Source organism: Pseudophryne corroboree, chromosome 3 (genome assembly GCF_028390025.1).
Source record: "Pseudophryne corroboree isolate aPseCor3 chromosome 3, aPseCor3.hap2, whole genome shotgun sequence".
Taxonomy (NCBI): Eukaryota; Metazoa; Chordata; class Amphibia; order Anura; family Myobatrachidae; genus Pseudophryne; species Pseudophryne corroboree.
In genome coordinates, this window is record NC_086446.1 from 518,100,602 (window position 1) to 518,120,464 (window position 19,863).

Below are 19,863 nucleotides of genomic sequence, written 5' to 3' on the forward strand. Positions count from 1 at the left end.
AGCAGACTTCCTCAGCAGACACGACCTCCACCCGGGAGAGTGGGGACTTCATCCAGAAGTCTTCCACATGATTGTGAACCGTTGGGAAAAACCAAAGGTGGACATGATGGCGTCCCGCCTCAACAAGAAACTGGACAGATATTGCGCCAGGTCAAGAGACCCTCAGGCAATAGCTGTGGACGCTCTGGTAACACCGTGGGTGTACCAGTCCGTGTATGTGTTTCCTCCTCTGCCTCTCATACCAAAGGTACTGAGAATTATACGGCTACGGGGAGTAAGAACAATACTCGTGGCTCCGGATTGGCCGAGAAGGACTTGGTACCCGGAACTTCAAGAGATGCTCACGGAAGAGCCGTGGCCTCTACCGTTAAGAAGGGATCTGATTCAGCAGGGACCTTGTATGTTCCAAGACTTACCGCGACTGCGTTTGACGGCATGGCGGTTGAACGCCGGATTCTAAAAGAAAAGGGCATTCCAGAGGAAGTTATTCCTACCTTGATTAAAGCCAGGAAGGAAGTGATCGCACAACATTATCACCGCATTTGGAGAAAATATGTTGCGTGGTGTGAGGCCAAGAAGGCCCCAACGGAGGAATTTCAATTGGGTCGATTCCTACATTTCCTGCAGGCAGGATTGTCTATGGGCCTCAAATTGGGGTCTATTAAGGTTCAAATTTCGGCCTTATCGATTTTCTTCCAGAAAGAATTGTCTTCAGTGCCTGAAGTACAAACCTTTGTCAAAGGTGTACTACATATACAGCCCCCGATTGTGCCTCCAGTGGCACCGTGGGATCTCAACGTAGTTTTGGATTTTCTCAAATCCCATTGGTTTGAGCCGCTCAAATCGGTAGATTTGAAGTATCTTACATGGAAAGTAACCATGCTACTGGCCCTGGCTTCAGCCAGGAGAGTATCAGAGTTGGCGGCTTTATCGTACAAAAGCCCATATCTGATTTTCCATTCGGACAGGGCAGAACTGCGGACGCGTCCTCAGTTTCTGCCTAAGGTGGTTTCGGCTTTTCACTTGAACTAGCCTATTGTGGTGCCTGCGGCTACTAGCGACTTGGAGGACTCCAAGTTGCTGGACGTTGTCAGAGCATTGAAAATATATATTTCAAGGACGGCTGGAGTCAGAAAATCTGACTCGCTGTTTATCCTGTATGCACCCAACAAGATGGGTGCTCCTGCTTCTAAGCAGACGATTGCTCGTTGGATCTGTAGCACAATCCAACTTGCACATTCTGTGGCAGGCCTGCCACAGCCTAAATCTGTAAATGCCCACTCCACAAGGAAGGTGGGCTCATCTTGGGCGGCTGCCCGAGGGGTCTCGGCATTACAACTTTGCCGAGCAGCTACGTGGTCAGGGGAGAACACGTTTGTAAAATTTTACAAATTTGATACTCTGGCTAAGGAGGACCTGGAGTTCTCTCATTCGGTGCTGCAGAGTCATCCGCACTCTCCCGCCCGTTTGGGAGCTTTGGTATAATCCCCATGGTCCTGACGGAGTCCCCAGCATCCACTAGGACGTTAGAGAAAATAAGAATTTACTTACCGATAATTCTATTTCTCATAGTCCGTAGTGGATGCTGGGCGCCCATCCCAAGTGCGGATTGTCTGCAATACTTGTACATAGTTATTGTTACAAAAATCGGGTTATTATTGTTGTGAGCCATCTTTTCAGAGGCTTCTTCGTTGTTATCATACTGTTAACTTGGTTCAAATCACAAGTTGTACGGTGTGATTGGTGTGGCTGGTATGAGTCTTACCCGGGATTCAAGATCCTTCCTTATTGTGTACGCTCGTCCGGGCACAGTATCCTAACTGAGGCTTGGAGGAGGGTCATAGGGGGAGGAGCCAGTACACACCATGTGATCCTAAAAGCTTACTGTTTGTGCCCTGTCTCCTGCGGAGCCGCTATTTTCCCCATGGTCCTGACGGAATCCCCAGCATCCACTACGGACTATGAGAAATAGAATTATCGGTAAGTAAATTCTTATTTTTTTCTTCTTTGCGTCATGTGCTGTTTGGGGAGTATTTTTTGGAAGGGCCATCCGGCCTGACACTGCAGTGCCACTCCTAGATGGGCCAGGTGTTTGTGTCGGCCACTAGGGTCGCTTAGCTTACTCACACAGCTACCTCATTGCGCCTCTTTTTTTCTTTGCGTCATGTGCTGTTTGGGGAGTGTTTTTTGGAAGGGCCATCCTGCGTGACACTGCAGTGCCACTCCTAGATGGGCCAGGTGTTTGTGTCGGCCACTTGGGTCGCTGAGCTTAGTCATCCAGCGACCTCGGTGCAAATTTTAGGACTAAAAATAATATTGTGAGGTGTTCAGAATAGACTGAAAATGAGTGGAAATTATGGTTATTGAGGTTAATAATACTTTGGGATCAAAATGACCCCCAAATTCTATGATTTAAGCTGTTTTTTAGGGTTTTTTGAAAAAAACACCCGAATCCAAAACACACCCGAATCCGACAAAAAAAATTCGGTGAGGTTTTGCCAAAACGCGTTCGAACCCAAAACACGGCCACGGAACTGAACCCAAAACCAAAACACAAAACCCGAAAAATTTCCGGTGCACATTTCTAATAAATAGGAGCATTTTATTCATGCTTACAGGTGCATGTAAAATCTAGGAACAGATATACTTGGAGAGAGATAAAGTACAAACCAACCAGCTCCTGTTTTCAAACACTGCCCTTATTTATCAATGAGTGATACATTTCACTGTGAGTGATAAATTTCACCAGCCAATCCGCTCTTAACTGTCATTTTTCAAACACAGCCTGTGACATGGAAGTTAGGAGCTGATTGGCTGGTGAAATCTATCACTCACAGTGAAATGTTTCACTCATTGATAAATAAGGGCAACAGCCATTGATAAATAAGGGCGCAACAGCCTGTGATATGGCAGTTAAGGAGCAGGTTGACTGGTACTTTGGACTCTATTTACTTGGACGGAGATAAAGTACTAGCCAACCAGCTCCTTACTGTCATTTTTCAAACACAGCCTGTAACATGGCAGATAGGAGCTGATTGGCTGGTACTTTATCTACGTTCACTTTATCTCCATTCAAGGCTTAGTAAATAGACTCCATAATTTATCTCTACTTTATCTCTCTCCAACAGCATTTATTAACAGCTTAAAGGACGACTAAACCTCAAAATGGAAATTCTAGATATTCTCCATAAAGTAAGATACATTGTCCATTGCTTTTATGACATTCCAATGCAGCTCTGTTACCATGTAATGGATCACCCCCCTCCCTCCATTTAGAAAGCTGAAACTACTCCAAACTAATACAGGTATGTAAATGTGATACTGTATTACTGTGATGTCACTGGCACCGCACATGTATGGATTGACCAATTAAGACTGTTAGCTGCTGTTCATATTTAGAGAAACTTCTCTCTCCTAACATTGCCACCTATTGTAGAGGTGATCTCTGTGTATATATATATATATATATATATATATATATATATATATATATATATATATATATATATATAACATTCATATTATTCAGATCTGAAATATCTAGCCTTTTTTACATATTACTATGAAATAGCTGATTTACTTGCTAATTAGAGGTGCCTACGAACACAAGCTTTACTTGACACAAGAACCTAGCGACAAGACCATCATTTCATTTTGGCTAAATTAATTTAATTACCATTTTTGATTGTGGATTTGAAGGGGGGAACTATATTCAATACACTACATAGTAAATTTAGTCCTTTGACTTGTTCAAGTCCCGGTCCTAGTAGCTGGGTAACTTCTGGCTACATTTTGGCTTGTTTTGGCCACAAAATGAGCATAAACAGAATGATAGCAGTCTTCTTCCAATTGTATTTTCTGATGATGGTTCTTACAATTTGGCTAGATCTCAGGTGGCTCTCCTGGACACCCAGAGGAGTAGGCAGGTCTCCCGGAGACAGGCCGCCTACTGCAGTCTTTGTTACTGGAGGGCAGTCTCTGTGGCAAATGACATAATGAAATGCATCATTGTGGCTCCTCCCCACACTTCACAATGCCTGTAACCATGGTGTTGTATGGCAGGGGTCCTACAATGACGTAATCACACTGTGATGCCCCCCACTTGGCCGTCCAACGCCCTCTCCAAAGGGAGCTGCGAGATTGTCTGCAACTGTGCATTGTGGCTGTTAGTGTTGCTTTCTGCAGTGCCTTGACAGTCATATAGAGAACATGGTTTATACATCTGGCCTGACAGATGTAGCAGGCTCCAGGGATAGGTCTAGCCCTTCTTTCGTTAATATTGGCGCATAGTTTTTATATAGCGTCGAGTACAATGCTTCAATATGTATAGGGTGTTTGTTTTTGCTGTACATTTCAAGATTGAGTGTTGAATGTGATTATGTGGCATGGTCAGTATGATTAATGCTTATATGACACAGTAATGTACTTTTATTCTGCCCCCATATTTCAAGTAAATACTCCATTACTGGTGATTTTGTAATGAATCTGCTGTTTGTTAGTGCTGCTAGTAGCTCATGTCTGCTGTACGCTCTAGTTTTTTGCTTTCCTTATAAATTATACATTTGTAAAGACTCCGGCTTTGCTGAAAGTGTTTTTTCCCTCCTGCTCAGAATCCTAATGAAGACTCGGGGGGAGGCTGGCAGTGGGTGGCTTTTCTGGTGTTAAAAAAGTGTGAGCCTTGATGACACGTATCCAGGGATCCTTGGTGTCTGCAGCTTCTCTTTTGTGGGGTATTCCTCATTTGCCCTGTAGCTCTTTATAATAATAGTATTTTGAGTAATTGTTCCAAAAACCTACAGTGCTATTCTTTATGTACATGAGTGAAAGCTGTCATTGTTTCCTCAGCTGAGATGAGCTGCGTTATCCATGCCACTTCAGTAGAACAGCACTTTGATGTCCAATGACCAGTCAGTGTGGCAGACTAAACAATGTATTTACTTGAATTGAAGTGGCTTGATACTATCTTGCAGTTTCATAAAAAATGTATTAAATTAAAACTACATTCTGCAGTGTGTGTTTTGTATAGCCAGTAGGGTGTACTGTACGTTCAGGATACCAGCGTTTGGCATCTTAGCTGTCGGAATGCCGACACCAGAATACTGACACTGCTCTGCCCACATGGATAGAATTCCTAAATGCCGGAATCCCAACTTGACCTCTGACCTGACTTCATATTGGTAAGCCTGGGGGGGGGGGGGAGGGAGAGAGGTGTGTTAGAGTTAGGCTGTGGGACAGTTACGCTGTGGATGGGGGGACGGGGGGTTAGGTTTAGGCATCACCGGCAAAGGCTAGGTTTAGGATGCGGGTGGGAGGATAGGGGTAGGCTGTGGGAAGGGAGGGTTAGGCTAAAGGGGGTAAGTGTGGAGGGTAACCATACTTACCTGACCCCATTTGGGATTCTCTGCATCGGTATATGATCGCCGGCATTCCGTCAGCCAGGATGTCATATGTAGCCGTAGGTAGAATTTGTTTAAACTGGTAATGTGCCTGTAGAATAACTTGCATGCTGTCATTGAATATTTTTTGCACTCACTAGTTGAGGCATCTCCCAGGGCTGACATACTGTATGTGGTAGCACACTGTTTTGCCAGTCTCATCTAAACATATTGAGGTGTAGTCTATATGGTTATCATGCTGTTCCCATAACACCCAAGAGCTGACCACTCTTTCTTTCTGAAGATATAGAAACGTGTCTGATCTGCAGAGCCTCTCATAACTTCTTCTATTCTTCCATAATTTGGTTTAGGTATTTCTCCCCGTGTCTCTGTGAGGCAGTGCCATGTACTTACCTCTTATTGTGTAAAGCCTGTGTGTCTCACGTTTTCCTATCAGCTTCATAGCATGACCTCGTATTGCAAGCTTTCTCCTCTCTCTGAGAATGTTTCCTTGTGGTACCTATAACCCCATGTTTATGTTTAGGGCTTATTTTATATAACCGCTCTTGTCCAAAGATTTTAGGGACATTTTAGAGATCAAGATCGCAACATAATAGATCACAAAACAAGTTTGCTATCTTTTCACTAGAAATGTGTACTCTGTAACATGCATTTGTCAGTTACTTCACAGCAGAGCTGCTGATCCTGTAATCAAGGAAACTACTAAAATAAAAGAAGCATCAATTAATAGTGTCTGAATAGGAGGATGGACTGACACATACTACGAAAAATGCTTCAAAAGGATTGTGTGTAATCTGCAAGTCTTCAGAATTCTACTGAATGGACACGATTCTTCCACTAGACATGACATTAGTTTGTTTTATTAATTGTGGAAGAAAACGCTGTCTCAGGCAGAGCTCCAAAATCTCTGTTCGACGTTTGATGAGGGGTTTCCTCAGTCTCACTGCCTGTATCACATATATGACACAACAGTTTCCTGATTTCAGAATGACACAAATGTATCTTCCTCTTTCCTTACTGGTCATGTTATTTGGCCACCGGGAAGGCCTTATATTTTTATTCATAACTCTTGTATGAGGAGACTGAAATAATGTCAGCATACTTTTCCGCTTACAGAAATAGAGAGACCCCAGCTGCATCATGGGATCTATGCAGCAGCAGCAGGCTGTACCCTACAATATGATTGTTCAGGGATTAGCTCACACCTTAAAATGGCATGACATCAGCCCAGTTCTTCCTGCTGCCGCCGCCAAGTCCCACCTGTGGCATCAGGATACTATTGCTATGTATTCTGGGTTCCTAGCCCTTTACTTGTGTTTTTTTGTTGTTTTAGTAGCTAGAAACCAGCCCTCAAATGAAACGACTATTGCATATTGCCTGTAACATGACAAACTGTGCCTACCTGTCATCCTCAGGGTCAGTAATGTGGTGTGTACAGTTGTGCTTCTGATTGTCCACACATTTTATGACTGGCAGCCACTAGCACTGGTTTGCCTATCACTTTGACCATAAATAATTTTATTTGGTTGTGGACCACCATCCTGAGGCACCCCTGCCGCAGGATGGTGGCCGCATTCAGGATGCGCATGCCAGCGGCTAATACTCCAATACTGGTAGGATGTGATCGCTTGGTGATTGACAGGAGGCGACACAGCGTTGAGGGGAAGGATATCAGGAAACGCAGGCGTGTCATGGCCTGTCATGTCGACCCTTCGGGGCCGGCTGATGACGTCGCCTTTGCATGTGGCTGCCTCTATTTGATGCGATCACATCGCGGGGCAGCGCCACATATGCTGGACGGCCTTGCCCTGTACTGGGCTTCCCCCAGCATGCGAATATATGGTTACAAATTTTGCTGCAAGAGCAAAATCTGCAAGCCGCTCTGAATAGCCCCCACAGTTTGGTACCCACTGGACTAAGCATTGGGGTATGCAGATATTTCAGCAACACGCCCATAAAATAGACCTTCTCCGTGTGTGTGCTGCTTAGGCACCTCCCAGTCACTGCCCAGGAACGCCCAGTACTTATCCAGGACATCTCTGATGCTGTGTGTCTCAATCACAGCAGCACCTTTGTGCCTACACTCTGTGTAACGCATGCGCAGCAGCAAAGTATTGCTGAGCTCTGGGAACATTGCTCTGACTCTATCTTGTTTGCTGTTATTTTATTTTTAGTGTGCAGAAGCTGATGGTGGGCATTTCAGGACACAACATTGTTCTTACCTGGGCTTAATTTCCAATACTTACAGTACTTTGCTTTATCATGCAATAACTTTTCTCCAGCATTCATAAGGGATATTGGGGAATCTAGTACGGTGGGGTATAGATGGTGTCCAAAGGAGCCAGTGCACTTTAACCTGATTGTTAAACATGGCTATATTATCATTTAGTATTCTTTTACATAACCATTTGGTATATCATGTGTAAGCAATCTGTGGCATTCCACTTGCTGCTGAACTACATATCCCAGCTTGTCCTGGCACCGCCTTGCTGTTTGGTCTGGGATTTAACGGTATCCGGACTCCAGGTCGACACCAAAAAGGTCGACATGGACAAAAGGTCAACATGAACACGGTCGCCATGGAAAAAGGTCGACACGAGTTTTCCACATCTTATTTTTAATTTTTTTAATTTTTTCATACTTTACGATCCACGTGGACTACGATTGGTAACGGTAACCTTGCTCGAAGCATGGCGAGCGAAGTGAGCCATGCTAGGGGACACGATGCACTAATTTGGGTTCCCGGTCACTCTACGAAGAAAACGACACCAAAAAAACACAAAAAACTCATGTGGACCCTTTTTCATGTCTACCTTTTTGATGTCGACCTTTTTTTTTACGTCGACCTTGTTCATGTCGACCTTTTGTCAATGATTACCTTTTGTCCATGTCGACCTAAGGCGTGTAGACCAATTGGTGTCGACCTAAGGTGTGTCGACCTTTTTGGTGCTGACCTGAAGTCCCATACCCGGATTTAACATATGACATTCCTTCCAAATGGTAAAGCTGGGTATTTACGATGTACTGTATATTATGGAGATTTTGCTCATTGTCTGTGGTGTCACTGCAATTTACTCTACCATCTTCTAGTGGCGTTACTGTATTTTCCATTACCTGCTGTATCCAAACAATCCTCACATCTTCCTTTTTTTTTCCCTTTCCTGTAGATGAAAACGGTCAGTGTGGCTCTTGTGCTGTGTCTCAACGTAGGCGTAGACCCTCCGGATGTGGTAAAGACCACCCCATGTGCCCGTTTGGAGTGTTGGATTGGTAAGCATCTAGTCATATTTTATGAGTCTCACAGGTGAGCGATCAGGATTAAAGTAGGATGAATACTAATGTACCTATATATGTTCTCCATAGGTAACCTTCATACTGTAGTCTTCTAGCATATATGAATAATATACATAAAATATAAATGCAAACATAGTTGACCGAGCAGCTTATGCCCATTTTATCATAGAATGGTCTGCAAATCCCTTATTTTGTGTGAAAGGATGCATTAATAACTATAAAAGTATTTGTCTCTCTACATGCTGGCCTGCACCGCTACGCTTTTTCTCAACCAGCGCAGTATTTCTTTTGTTTGCCTTAAGGGTATTACTACAGACACCTGCAGACCCGGATGATAGATCGACAATGTATTGGTCGTCGTGCATTACGTCGATAGGCTGAAAAGGTTGACATTACAATGATCGACACATAAATGGTCCATACATGGTTTTTGGATGTTTCACCTGTTTTCTCAGTATTTGCTTGATTTACTATCCATGTGGACATGTATTGGGAATACTAACCTGTAGAGACCGAAAGGGAATATGTTTGTATTGATGGATGTCACATAACTTGAAATATATAAGATTTAGCCTAAAAAAAACAAAACAGTTGTCATGGTGACTTTTTGACCCTATCGACCTTAAGCACAGTCACCCTTTCATCTGTCAAATTTTGGTATCTGTCGACCATAACATAAGTCGATCCATTGATTCACACCCACTAAAATCACCTGTGCCTCAAACCTCATTGTCCAGCGTACATACAGCATACAAGACCACCTGACATGGGAATCGGGAATACGTGTTGGAACCATCAGGCATAACCTTTTACCAAGCATTGTACCAGTATTTTCTCTCATGAGTCCTCTATACTGGTTCTTGGGCATTGGGGTTATGATTCCCTCAATGGAAGTAACAGAATTGGTACTGTGCTAATTTATATATTTGTATAGTGACTGAAAACATAGGGTGGCAACCAGTCTTTTGTCTGTGAGACAAGAACATATAAGTGGCCCATGTTACAGTAACCCCCACACCATATAGTTACACAACATGTTTGTGGGAAGGAATGAAGAGGACACCATGCCTTCTTGCGGGACACTAATACTCCTTTTACTACACAATCCCGTATCCAACCCAGGATTTGGAACACTGTTCCAATCTGGGTTGGACCCGGGATTTACCCATTTACACTGCGTTGCTAACCCGAGCTATTCCCATTGGCACCGTTCACACTGCACAGGTGTGTAGTGTCTTTAAGGCTGGTGCTTGGAGATGATATCATATCCAAGCGCCGGGAAATTCCATAGATCGGGACCCTCGGGCGCCTGCACGTCATCTGGTGGTAAGCCCAGCACTCTGGAAGCTGCTGCTTGGCTGCCCCCATCCTCCGTCTGTGTGGTGAATGGACGTCACACTCATGAGCGTGACAGCTGTTCACCTTCACCGGCACCGCTGCTGTATGCATAGCAGGGCAGACAGGAGCAAAGACTGCGTGTGCCCTGTCCTCCAACCGCCCACCCACAGGATGCTGCAGTTGGGGGGTATGGGCTTTCCCATTGCTGTAAATGGGTCCGGGGTCAGATGACTTTAAACAGCAGTATATTATAGAAAACAGTGGATTTCAGTCTGGATTGCAGTGACAATCCCTTGTGTTGAATGTTTACCATGCAACAGAAATTGCAAAGATCAAAGACCTTTGATCTTCATGTTTTATTATTATTTTTTTTTATGGGAAAGGTTAGTCTTTAATGAGGCAGATGCATTATTCTTCTAAATTGTATATTTTGTGTAGCAGGCTGATTTATCAAACAGGACACATCTTAGGCACTGATAAATTAGCTGTGTCTGATAATGCAGATGTTGGGGAGGTTTCTTGCTATAGAGGTTTTGTCTACATAGATCAGTGTCACAAGTGGCGCTGTGTCTGTGTTTCGCTAGTTGTTTATCTTGCTGTAATCCGTAACTAAATAAGTGAATATAAAAAGAACGGAATCTCGGATAAAGATGATACAATCACAGTACAATCCGTGTTGGCATTCATATTATCTTTGTGTCGGGTACACTTTTAATGATCTTTGTTCTAGCTCACATAGATGGATATATGTGGATTGTGAATGTGCAGATGGGAGATGCTAGAACTGTATTACTATTATAACTTTAAACATGATTGTTAAGCATCATATTTAAAGTTTTAATGTCGACACAGTTAAAATACTTTCAGTAGTATTACAATAGTGTTGGTATAATGTTGGCGACATTTTCCCATCCACTTATTCACTGTCAGCATATTGATAGCTGACAAAATGACTGCATACCACATAGACACCTACTTTCTCTGACGTCCTAGTGGATGCTGGGAACTCCGAAAGGACCATGGGGAATAGCGGGCTCCGAAGGAGGCTGGGCACTCTAGAAAGATTTATGACTACCTGGTGTGCACTGGCTCCTCCCACTATGACCCTCCTCCAAGCCTCAGTTAGATCTTGTGCCCGGCCGAGGTTGGATGCACACTAGGGGCTCTCCTGAGCCCTTAGAAAGAAAGTATAGATTTAGGTTTTTTATTTTCAGTGAGACCTGCTGGCAACAGGCTCACTGCAGCGAGGGACTAAGGGGAGAAGAAGCGAACTCGCCTGCTTGCAGCCGGATTGGGCTTCTTAGGCTACTGGACACCATTAGCTCCAGAGGGATCGACCGCAGGCCCAGTCCTTGGTGTTCGGTCCCGGAGCCGCGCCGCCGTCCCCCTTACAGAGCCAGAAGCAAGAAGAGGTCCGGAAAATCGGCGGCAGAAGACATCAGTCTTCACCAAAGTAGCGCACAGCACTGCAGCTGTGCGCCATTGCTCCTCATACACACTTCACACTCCGGTCACTGAGGGTGCAGGGCGCTTGGGGGGGCGCCCTGAGCAGCAATAAAAACACCTTGGCTGGCAAAAATACCACAATATATAGCCCTAGAGGCTATATATGTGGTAAATACCCCTGCCAGCATCCAGAAAAAAGCGGGAGAATAGGCCGCGGAAAAGGGGCGGAGCTATCTCCCTCAGACACACTGGCGCCATTTTCTCTTCACAGTGCAGCTGGAAGAAAGCTCCCCAGGCTCTCCCCTGTAGTTTTCAGGCTCAAAGGGTTAAAAAGAGAGGGGGGGCACTAAATTTAGGCGCAATATTGTATATACAAGCAGCTATGGGGGAAAAATTCACTCAGTTATAGTGTTAATCCCCACATTATATAGCGCTCTGGTGTGTGCTGGCATACTCTCTCTCTGTCTCCCCAAAGGGCTTTGTGGGGTCCTGTCCTCAGTCAGAGCATTCCCTGTGTGTGTGCGGTGTGTCGGTACAGCTGTGTCGACATGTTTCAGGAGGAGGCTTATATAGTGACGGAGCAGATGCCGATAAATGTGATGTCGCCCCCTGTGGGGCCGACACCAGAGTGGATGGTTAGGTGAAAGGTATTAACCAACAGCGTCAACTCCTTACATAAAAGGGTGGATGACGTAACAGCTGTGGGACAGCCGGCTTCTTAGCCCGCGCCTGCCCAGGCGTTTCAAAGGCCATCAGGGGCTCAAAAACGCCCGCTCATTCAGATGGCAGACACAGATGTCGACACGGAGTCTGACTCCAGTGTCGACAAGGTTGAGACATATACACAATCCACTAGGAACATCCGTGACTTGATCCCGGCAATAAAAAAAAAAAAAAAAAATGTTACACATTTCTGACATTAACCTCTAAAAATGGGTTTTTATGTTTGGGGAGAAAAAGCAGGCAGTGTTTTGTTCCCCCATCAGATGAATGAATGAAGTGTGTGAAAAGCGTGGGTTCCCCCTGATAAGAAACTGGTAATTTCTAAAAAGTTACTGATGGCATACCTTTTCCCGCCAGAGGATAAGTTACGCTGGGAGATATCCCCTAGGGTGGATAAGGCGCTCACACGGTTGTCAAAATAGGTGGCACTGCCGTTTTAGGAACGGCCACTTTGAAGGTACCTGTTGATAAAAAGCAGGAGGCTATCCTGAAGTCTGTATTTACACACTCAGGTACTAGACTGAAACCTGCAGAGCGTGCTGCTGCAGCGTGGTCGGTGACCCTGTCAAACATACTAGTTTGCTAACATGAGAACATATTAAAGACGTCGTCTTATATATGAGGGATGCACAGAGGGATATTTTGCCGGCTGGCATCCAAAATGAATGTAATGTCCATTCTGTCAGGAGGGTATTGGAGACCTGTCACTGGACAGGTGATGCTGACTTTAAAAGGCGCATAGAGATTCTGCCTTATAAGGGTGAGGAATTATTTGGGGATGGTCTCTGGGACCTCGTATCCGCAGCAACAGCTGGGAAGAAATATTTTTACCTCAGTTTTCCTCACAGACTAAGAAAGCACTGTATTATCAGGTACAGTCCTTTCGGCTTCAGAAAAGCAAGCGGGTCAAAGGCGCTTCCTTTCTGTACAGAGACAAGGGAAGAGGGAAAAAGCTGCACCAGTCAGCCTGTTCCCAGAATCATAATTCTTCTCTCGCTTCCTCTGAGTCCACAGCATGACGCGGGGGCTCCACAGGTGTAGCCAGGTACGGTGGGGGGCCGTCTCAAAAATTTCAGCGATCAGTGGGCTCGCTCACAGGTGGATCCCTGTTTCATTCAAGTAGTATTTCAGGGGTACAAGCTGGAATTCGAGATGTCTTCCCCCCGCCGTTTCCTCAAATATGCCTTGCCGACAACTCCCTTAGGCAGGGAGGCTGTGCTAGAGGCAATTAATAAGCTGTATTCCCAGCAGGTAATACTTAAGATGCCCCTACTTCAACAAGGACGGGGTTACTATTCCACACGGTTTGGGGTACCGAAACCGCATGGTTCGGTGTGACCCTTTGTAAGTTCAAGATGGAATCACTCAGGGCGGTTATTGCAAGCCTGGACGAGGGGGATTACATGGTATCCCGGGACATCAAGGATGCTTACCTGCATGTTCCCATTTACTATCCTCGCCAGGAGTACCTCAGATTTGTAGTACAGGATTACCATTACCAAGTCCAGACTCTGCCGTTTGGTCTGTACATGGCACCGAGGGTGTTACCAAGGTAATGGCCGGAATGATGATACTCCTTCGAAAAAGGGGAGTTTTTAGTGATCCCGTACTTGGACAATCTCCTTATAAGGGCGAGGTCCAAGGAGCAGTTGCTAGTCGGGGTAGCACTATTTTGGAAAGTGCTACAACAGCACGGTTGGATTCTAAACAGTCCAAAGACACAGCTGTTTCCTACGACACGTCTACTGTTCCTGGGGATGGTTCTGGACACAGACCAGAAATAAGTGTTTCTCCCGGAGGAGAAAGCCAAGGAGCTGTCATCTCTAGTCAGAGACCTCCTGAAGCCAAAACAGTTATCGGTGCATCATTGCACGCGAGTCCTGGGAAAAATGATAGCTTCCTACGAAGCAATCCCATTCGGCAGGTTCCATGCAAGAACTTTTCAGGGGGACCTGTTCGACAAGTGGTCCGGATCACATCTTCAGATGCATCGGCTGATAACCCTGTCTCCAAGGACCAGGGTGTCTCTACTGTAGTGGCTGCAGAGTGCCCATCTTCAAGAGGGCCGCAGGTTCGACATACAGGACTAGGTCCTAGTGACCATGGATGCCAGCCTTTGAGGCTGGGGGGCGGTCACACAGGGAAGAAGCTTCCAGGGACTTTGGTCAAGTCAGGTGACTTCCCTACATAAATATTCTGGAACTGAGGGCCATTTACAATGCCCTGAGTCAGGCAAGGCCTCTGCTTCAAAACCGGCCGGTCCTGATCCAATCAGACAACATCACGGCAGTCGCCCATGTAAACCAACAGGGCGGCACAAGAAGCAGGATGGCGATGGCAGAAGCCACAAGGATTCTCCGATGGGCGGAAAATCATGTGTTAGCACTGTCAGCAGTGTTCATTCCCGGAGTGGACAACTGGGAAGCAGATCTTCTCAGCAGACACGACTTCCACCCGAGAGAGTGGGGACTTCATCCAGACGTCTTCCAAAGGATTGTACACCATTGGGAAAGGCCACAGGTGGACATGAAGGCGTCCCGCCTCAACAAAAAGCTATAAAAGATATTGTGCCAGGTCAAGGGACCTTCAGGCGATAGCTGTGGACGCTCTGGTAACACCGTGGGTGTACCAGTCGGTTTATGTGTTCCCCCCTCTGCCTCTCATACCAAAGGTACTGAGAATAATAAGAAGGCGAGGAGTAAGAACGATACTCGTGGTTCCGGATTGGCCAAGAAGAGCCTGGTACCCAGAACTTCAAGAAATTATATCAGAGGACCCATGGCCTCTGCCGCTCAGACAGGACCTGCTGCAGCAGGGGCCCTGTCTGTTCCAAGACTTACCGCGGCTACGTTTTGATGGCATGGCGGTTGAACGCCGGATCCTAAAGGAAAAGGGCATTCCGGAGGAAGTCATTCCTACGCTGATTCAAGCCAGGAAAGATGTAACTGCAAAACATTATCACCGCATATGGCGGAAATATGTTGCTTGGTGTGAGGCCACAAAAGGCCCCCAACAGAGGAATTTCAGCTAGGTCGATTTCTGCATTTCCTACAAGCAGGAGTGTCTATGGGCCTAAAATTGGGCTCCATTAAGATACAGATCTCGGCTCTGTCTATTTTCTTCCAGAAAGAATTAGCTTCAGTACCTGAAGTTCAGACATTGTAAAAGGAGTGCTGCATATTCAGCCCCCGGTTGTGCCTCCAGTGGCACCTTGGGATCTCAACGTGGTGTTGAGTTTCTTAAAATCACATTGGTTTGAACCACTAAAAACCGTGGATCTAAAATATCTCACGCGGAAAGTGGTCATGTTATTGGCCTTGGCTTCGGCCAGGCGTGTATCAGAATTGGCGGCTTTGTCATATAAAAGTCCTTATCTGATTTTCCATATGGATAGGGCAGAATTGAGGACTCGTCCCCAGTTTCTCCCTAAGGTGGTATCAGTTTCTCACTTGAACCAACCTATTGTGGTGCCTGCGGCTACTAGGGACTTGGAGGATTCCAAGTTACTGGACGTAGTCAGGGCCTTGAAAAATTATGTTTCCAGGACGGCTAGAGTCAAGAAAATTGACTCGCTATTTATCCTGTATGCACCCAACAGGCTGGGTGCTCCTGCTTCTAAGCAGACTATCGCTCGCTGGATCTGTGACACGATTCAGCAGGCGCATTCTGCGGCTGGACTGCCGCATCCTAAATCAGTGAAAGCCCATTCCACAGGGAAGGTGGGCTCATCTTGGGCGGCTGCCCGAGGAGTCTCGGCTTTACAACTTTGCCGAGCTGTTACTTGGTCAGGGGCAAACACGTTTGCAAAATTCTACAAATTTGATACCCTGGCTGAGGAGGACCTTGAGTTCTCTCATTCGGTGCTGCAGAGTCATCCGCACTCTCCCGCCCGTTTGGGAGCTTTGGTATAATCCCCATGGTCCTTTCGGAGTTCCCAGCATCCACTAGGACGTCAGAGAAAATAAGATTTTACTCACCGGTAAATCTATTTCTCGTAGTCCGTAGTGGATGCTGGGCGCCCATCCCAAGTGCGGATTGTCTGCAATACTTGTAAATAGTTATTGCTAACTAAAGGGTTATTGTTGAGCCATCTGTTGAGAGGCTCAGTTGTTTTCATACTGTCAAACTGGATATAGTATCACGAGTTGTACGGTGTGATTGGTGTAGCTGGTATGAGTCTTACCCGGGATTCAAAATCCTTCCTTATTATGTCAGCTCGTCCGGGCACAGTGTCCTAACTGAGGCTTGGAGGAGGGTCATAGTGGGAGGAGCCAGTGCACACCAGGTAGTCATAAATCTTTCTAGAGTGCCCAGCCTCCTTCGGAGCCCGCTATTCCCCATGGTCCTTTCGGAGTTCCCAGCATCCACTACGGACTACGAGAAATAGATTTACCGGTGAGTAAAATCTTATTTATACTATTAAAGTTCCCTTTGGAGCAGCAGTTTTGTGGATTCACCTAAAAATACTGGAATATATTATGTTCAGCACCGATAATATGATCATCTGAGCAGTAACATGGTGTCCGCGTTATCTCTCTCTTTGTTTTTGTTGCATTTGTATTACAAACTCTTCTTATTTATAAACTGTCCGAGATAACCAGGCCCAAAGCTGTGCATGCACTCACCTAAGTCACTTCTGGTGTGAAGGGGTTAACTTTTTCAGTGTTGGTAATGTGGTAAAGATGAGTTCTCATACACCTATCTAAAAATGCAGTGGTAAATGTTACCTTCACTTAGTGAAACTTATCACTAATTGTCATCATCTTGTTGTCTTGGACCTGACACTGAGCGCCATGCTGGCGGACACTATAGCTACAGTTGCGGTGTCTTTGTATACAGCGGCTGTATTAAAATCAGCAAAAGCTGCAGGAGGTGTCTCATGTTAAAAGACGCCCGCTGACAGTTTCTGTGGGCCGCTGCTCTGTCCGAATATGCAGGAAAGTCAGGGAGAGTCCCCTGATGACTGTTGGAGACCGAAACGACTGTTGGGATGAGCAGTGATAGGCTGGGAAGGAAGATATACCCCAGCATTGGTGATATTCAAACATCAGGTAAAGTATGATGCGCTGAAAGTATGCCGCCACTGACTGTGCTGCTATGGTGACCGAAGACATTAAACTGTTGGCACTTGGAGAAGTGTGCAGGTATATATATAGTTCCTGGGAAAGTCCGCACTCACATCAATAAGTCCATTATGCTCCTCAAGATAACCCCAAAAGGTTTCACATCTACCAGGTGTAAGAGATCAAGTGATCTCAGAAGAGGGCACTCACCAGTCCAATTGACTAAAAGGCTTTTTATTGATACATCACAGTCATCAGTAAAATGTTGACGTTTCGACCCGTAGGGCCTTTATCAAGACAGTCACCAGAGACATCCAGTCAACATTCCAGCTATGAAATATTCTTATTAAATACTTTGTTCTTTACATAGTTGAGTGTGCTGACAACAAAATCACACACAAATTATGAATGGAAATCAAATTTATTAACCCATGGAGGTCTAGATTTGGAGTCACACTCAAAATGAAAGTGGAAAAACGCACTACAAGCTGATCCAACTTTGATGTAATGTCCTTAAAACAAGTCAAAATGTGGCTCAGTAGTGTGTGTGGCCTCCACGTGCTTGTATGACCTTCCTACAACGCCTGGGCATGCTCCTGATGAGGTGGCGGATGGTCTCCTGAGGGATCTCCTCCCAGACCTGGACTAAAGCATCCGCCAACTCCTGGACAGTCTGTGCTGCAACGTGGCGTTGGTGGATGGAGCGAGACATGATGTCCCAGATGTGCTCAATTGGATTCAGGTCTGGGTAATGGGCGGGCCAGTCCATAGCATCAATGCCTTCGTCTTGCAGGAACTGCTGACACACTCCAGCCACATGAGGTCTAGCATTGTCTTGCATTAGGAGGAACCCAGGGCCAACCACACCAGCATATGGTCTCACAAGGGGTCTGAGGATCTCATCTCGGTACCTAATGGCAGTCAGGCTACCTCTGGCAAGCACACGGAGGGCTGTGCGGCCCCCCAAAGAAATGCCACCCCACACCATTACTGACCCACTGCCAAACCGGTCATGCTGGAGGATGTTGCAGGCAGCAGAACGTTCTCCTTGACGTCTCCAGACTCTGTCACGTCTGTCACATGTGCTCAGTGAGAACCTGCTTTCATCTGTGAAGAGCATCGGGCACCAGTGGCGAATTTGCCAATCTTGGTGTTCTCTGGCAAATGCCAAACGTCCTGCACGGTGTTTGGCTGTAAGCACAACCCCCACCTGTGGACGTCAGGCCCTCATACCACCCTCATGGAGTCTGTTTCAGATCGTTTGAGTAAACACATGCACATTTGTGGCTTGCTGGAGGTCATTTTGCAGGGCTCTGGCAGTGCTCCTCCTGTTCCTCCTTGCACAAAGGTGGAGGTAGCGGTCCTGCTGCTGGGTTGTTGCCCTCCTACGGCCTCCTCCACATCTCCTGATGCATTGGCCTTTCTCCTGGTAGCGCCTCCATGCTCTGGACACTACGCTGACAAACACCGCAAACCTTCTTGCCACAGCTCGCATTGATGTTCCATCCTGGATGAGCTGCACTACCTGAGCCACTTGTGTGGGTTGTAGACTCAGTCTCATGCTACCGCTAGAGTGAAAGCACCGCCAGCTTTCAAAAGTGACCAAAACATCAGCTAGAAAGCATAGGAGCTGAGAAGGGGGTCTGTGGTCACCACCTACAGAACGTCTCCTTTATTGGGGGTGTCTTGCTAATTGCCTATAATTCCCACCTGTTGTCTATTCCATCTGCACAACAGCATGTGAAATTGATTGTCAATCTGTGTTGCTTCCTAAGTGGACAGTTTGATTTCACAGAAGTGTGATTGACTTGGAGTTACATTGTGTTGTTTAAGTGTTCCCTTTATTTTTTTGAGCAGTGTGTATGTATATATATATATGTATATATATGTATTTCCACGAGTGGAAATAGTCCCTGTTGGTCGGCATGCCGACCATCGGGATAGTGAGCCGTCGGGCTCACGGAGGAGGTCATGTGACTGTTGGTCAGCTGACCGGCGGTCACATGAATACCATCCGACACGGGTGTAGTACTGGTGACCGGCGGTCTCCTGACCGCCTGTCACCTTACCGACGCCGGGATCCCGGCAGCATACCGACGCCGGGATCCCGGCGGGGAGGGGGCGAGTGCAGAAAGCCCCTTGCGGGCTCGCTGCGCTCGCCACGCTGTGCTCGCCACGCTGCGGGCTCGGTGGCGACCTGCGGTCGCCACGGGTTCTATTCCCACTCTATGGGTGTCGTGGACACCCACGAGTGGAAATAGTCCCTGTTGGTCGGCATGCCGACCATCGGGATAGTGAGCCGTCGGGCTCACGGAGGAGATCATGTGACTGTCGGTCAGCTGACCGGCGGTCACATGAATACCACCCGACACAGTTACTGCTTTACTCACTGGATTTATAGAGCATTACGCAGACTTGTGTGAAGACATTACTGTAACTTAGAAAGAGTTCATCAGCATAGGATAGGAGTTTCTGTTCAGTATGTGAAGTGCTATAGAAAAAGCCTCACTGGAGAAATAAGACTTGGAGCTTTAAGCTACTTTTTAGTGACACTGTTCAAATAAGCCTGGAACGCCATTTCCCAGAAATCACAGTGGCTAATT

The 19,863-nt window shown here is 46.2% G+C and overlaps 1 protein-coding gene across 4 annotated transcripts in view; it reads left to right on the forward strand.

Annotated features, from left to right (window-relative positions):
• The window catches only part of RPTOR (regulatory associated protein of MTOR complex 1), a 704,097-nt gene that overhangs the window by 201,803 nt on the left and 482,431 nt on the right, over positions 1-19,863 (forward strand). For all 4 annotated transcript variants that reach the window (XM_063961080.1, XM_063961083.1, XM_063961081.1 and 1 more), the window contains exon 2: positions 8,564-8,666. In XM_063961080.1, coding sequence (XP_063817150.1) covers positions 8,564-8,666 — 103 coding nt within the window. The remainder of the gene's footprint in view (positions 1-8,563; positions 8,667-19,863) is intronic.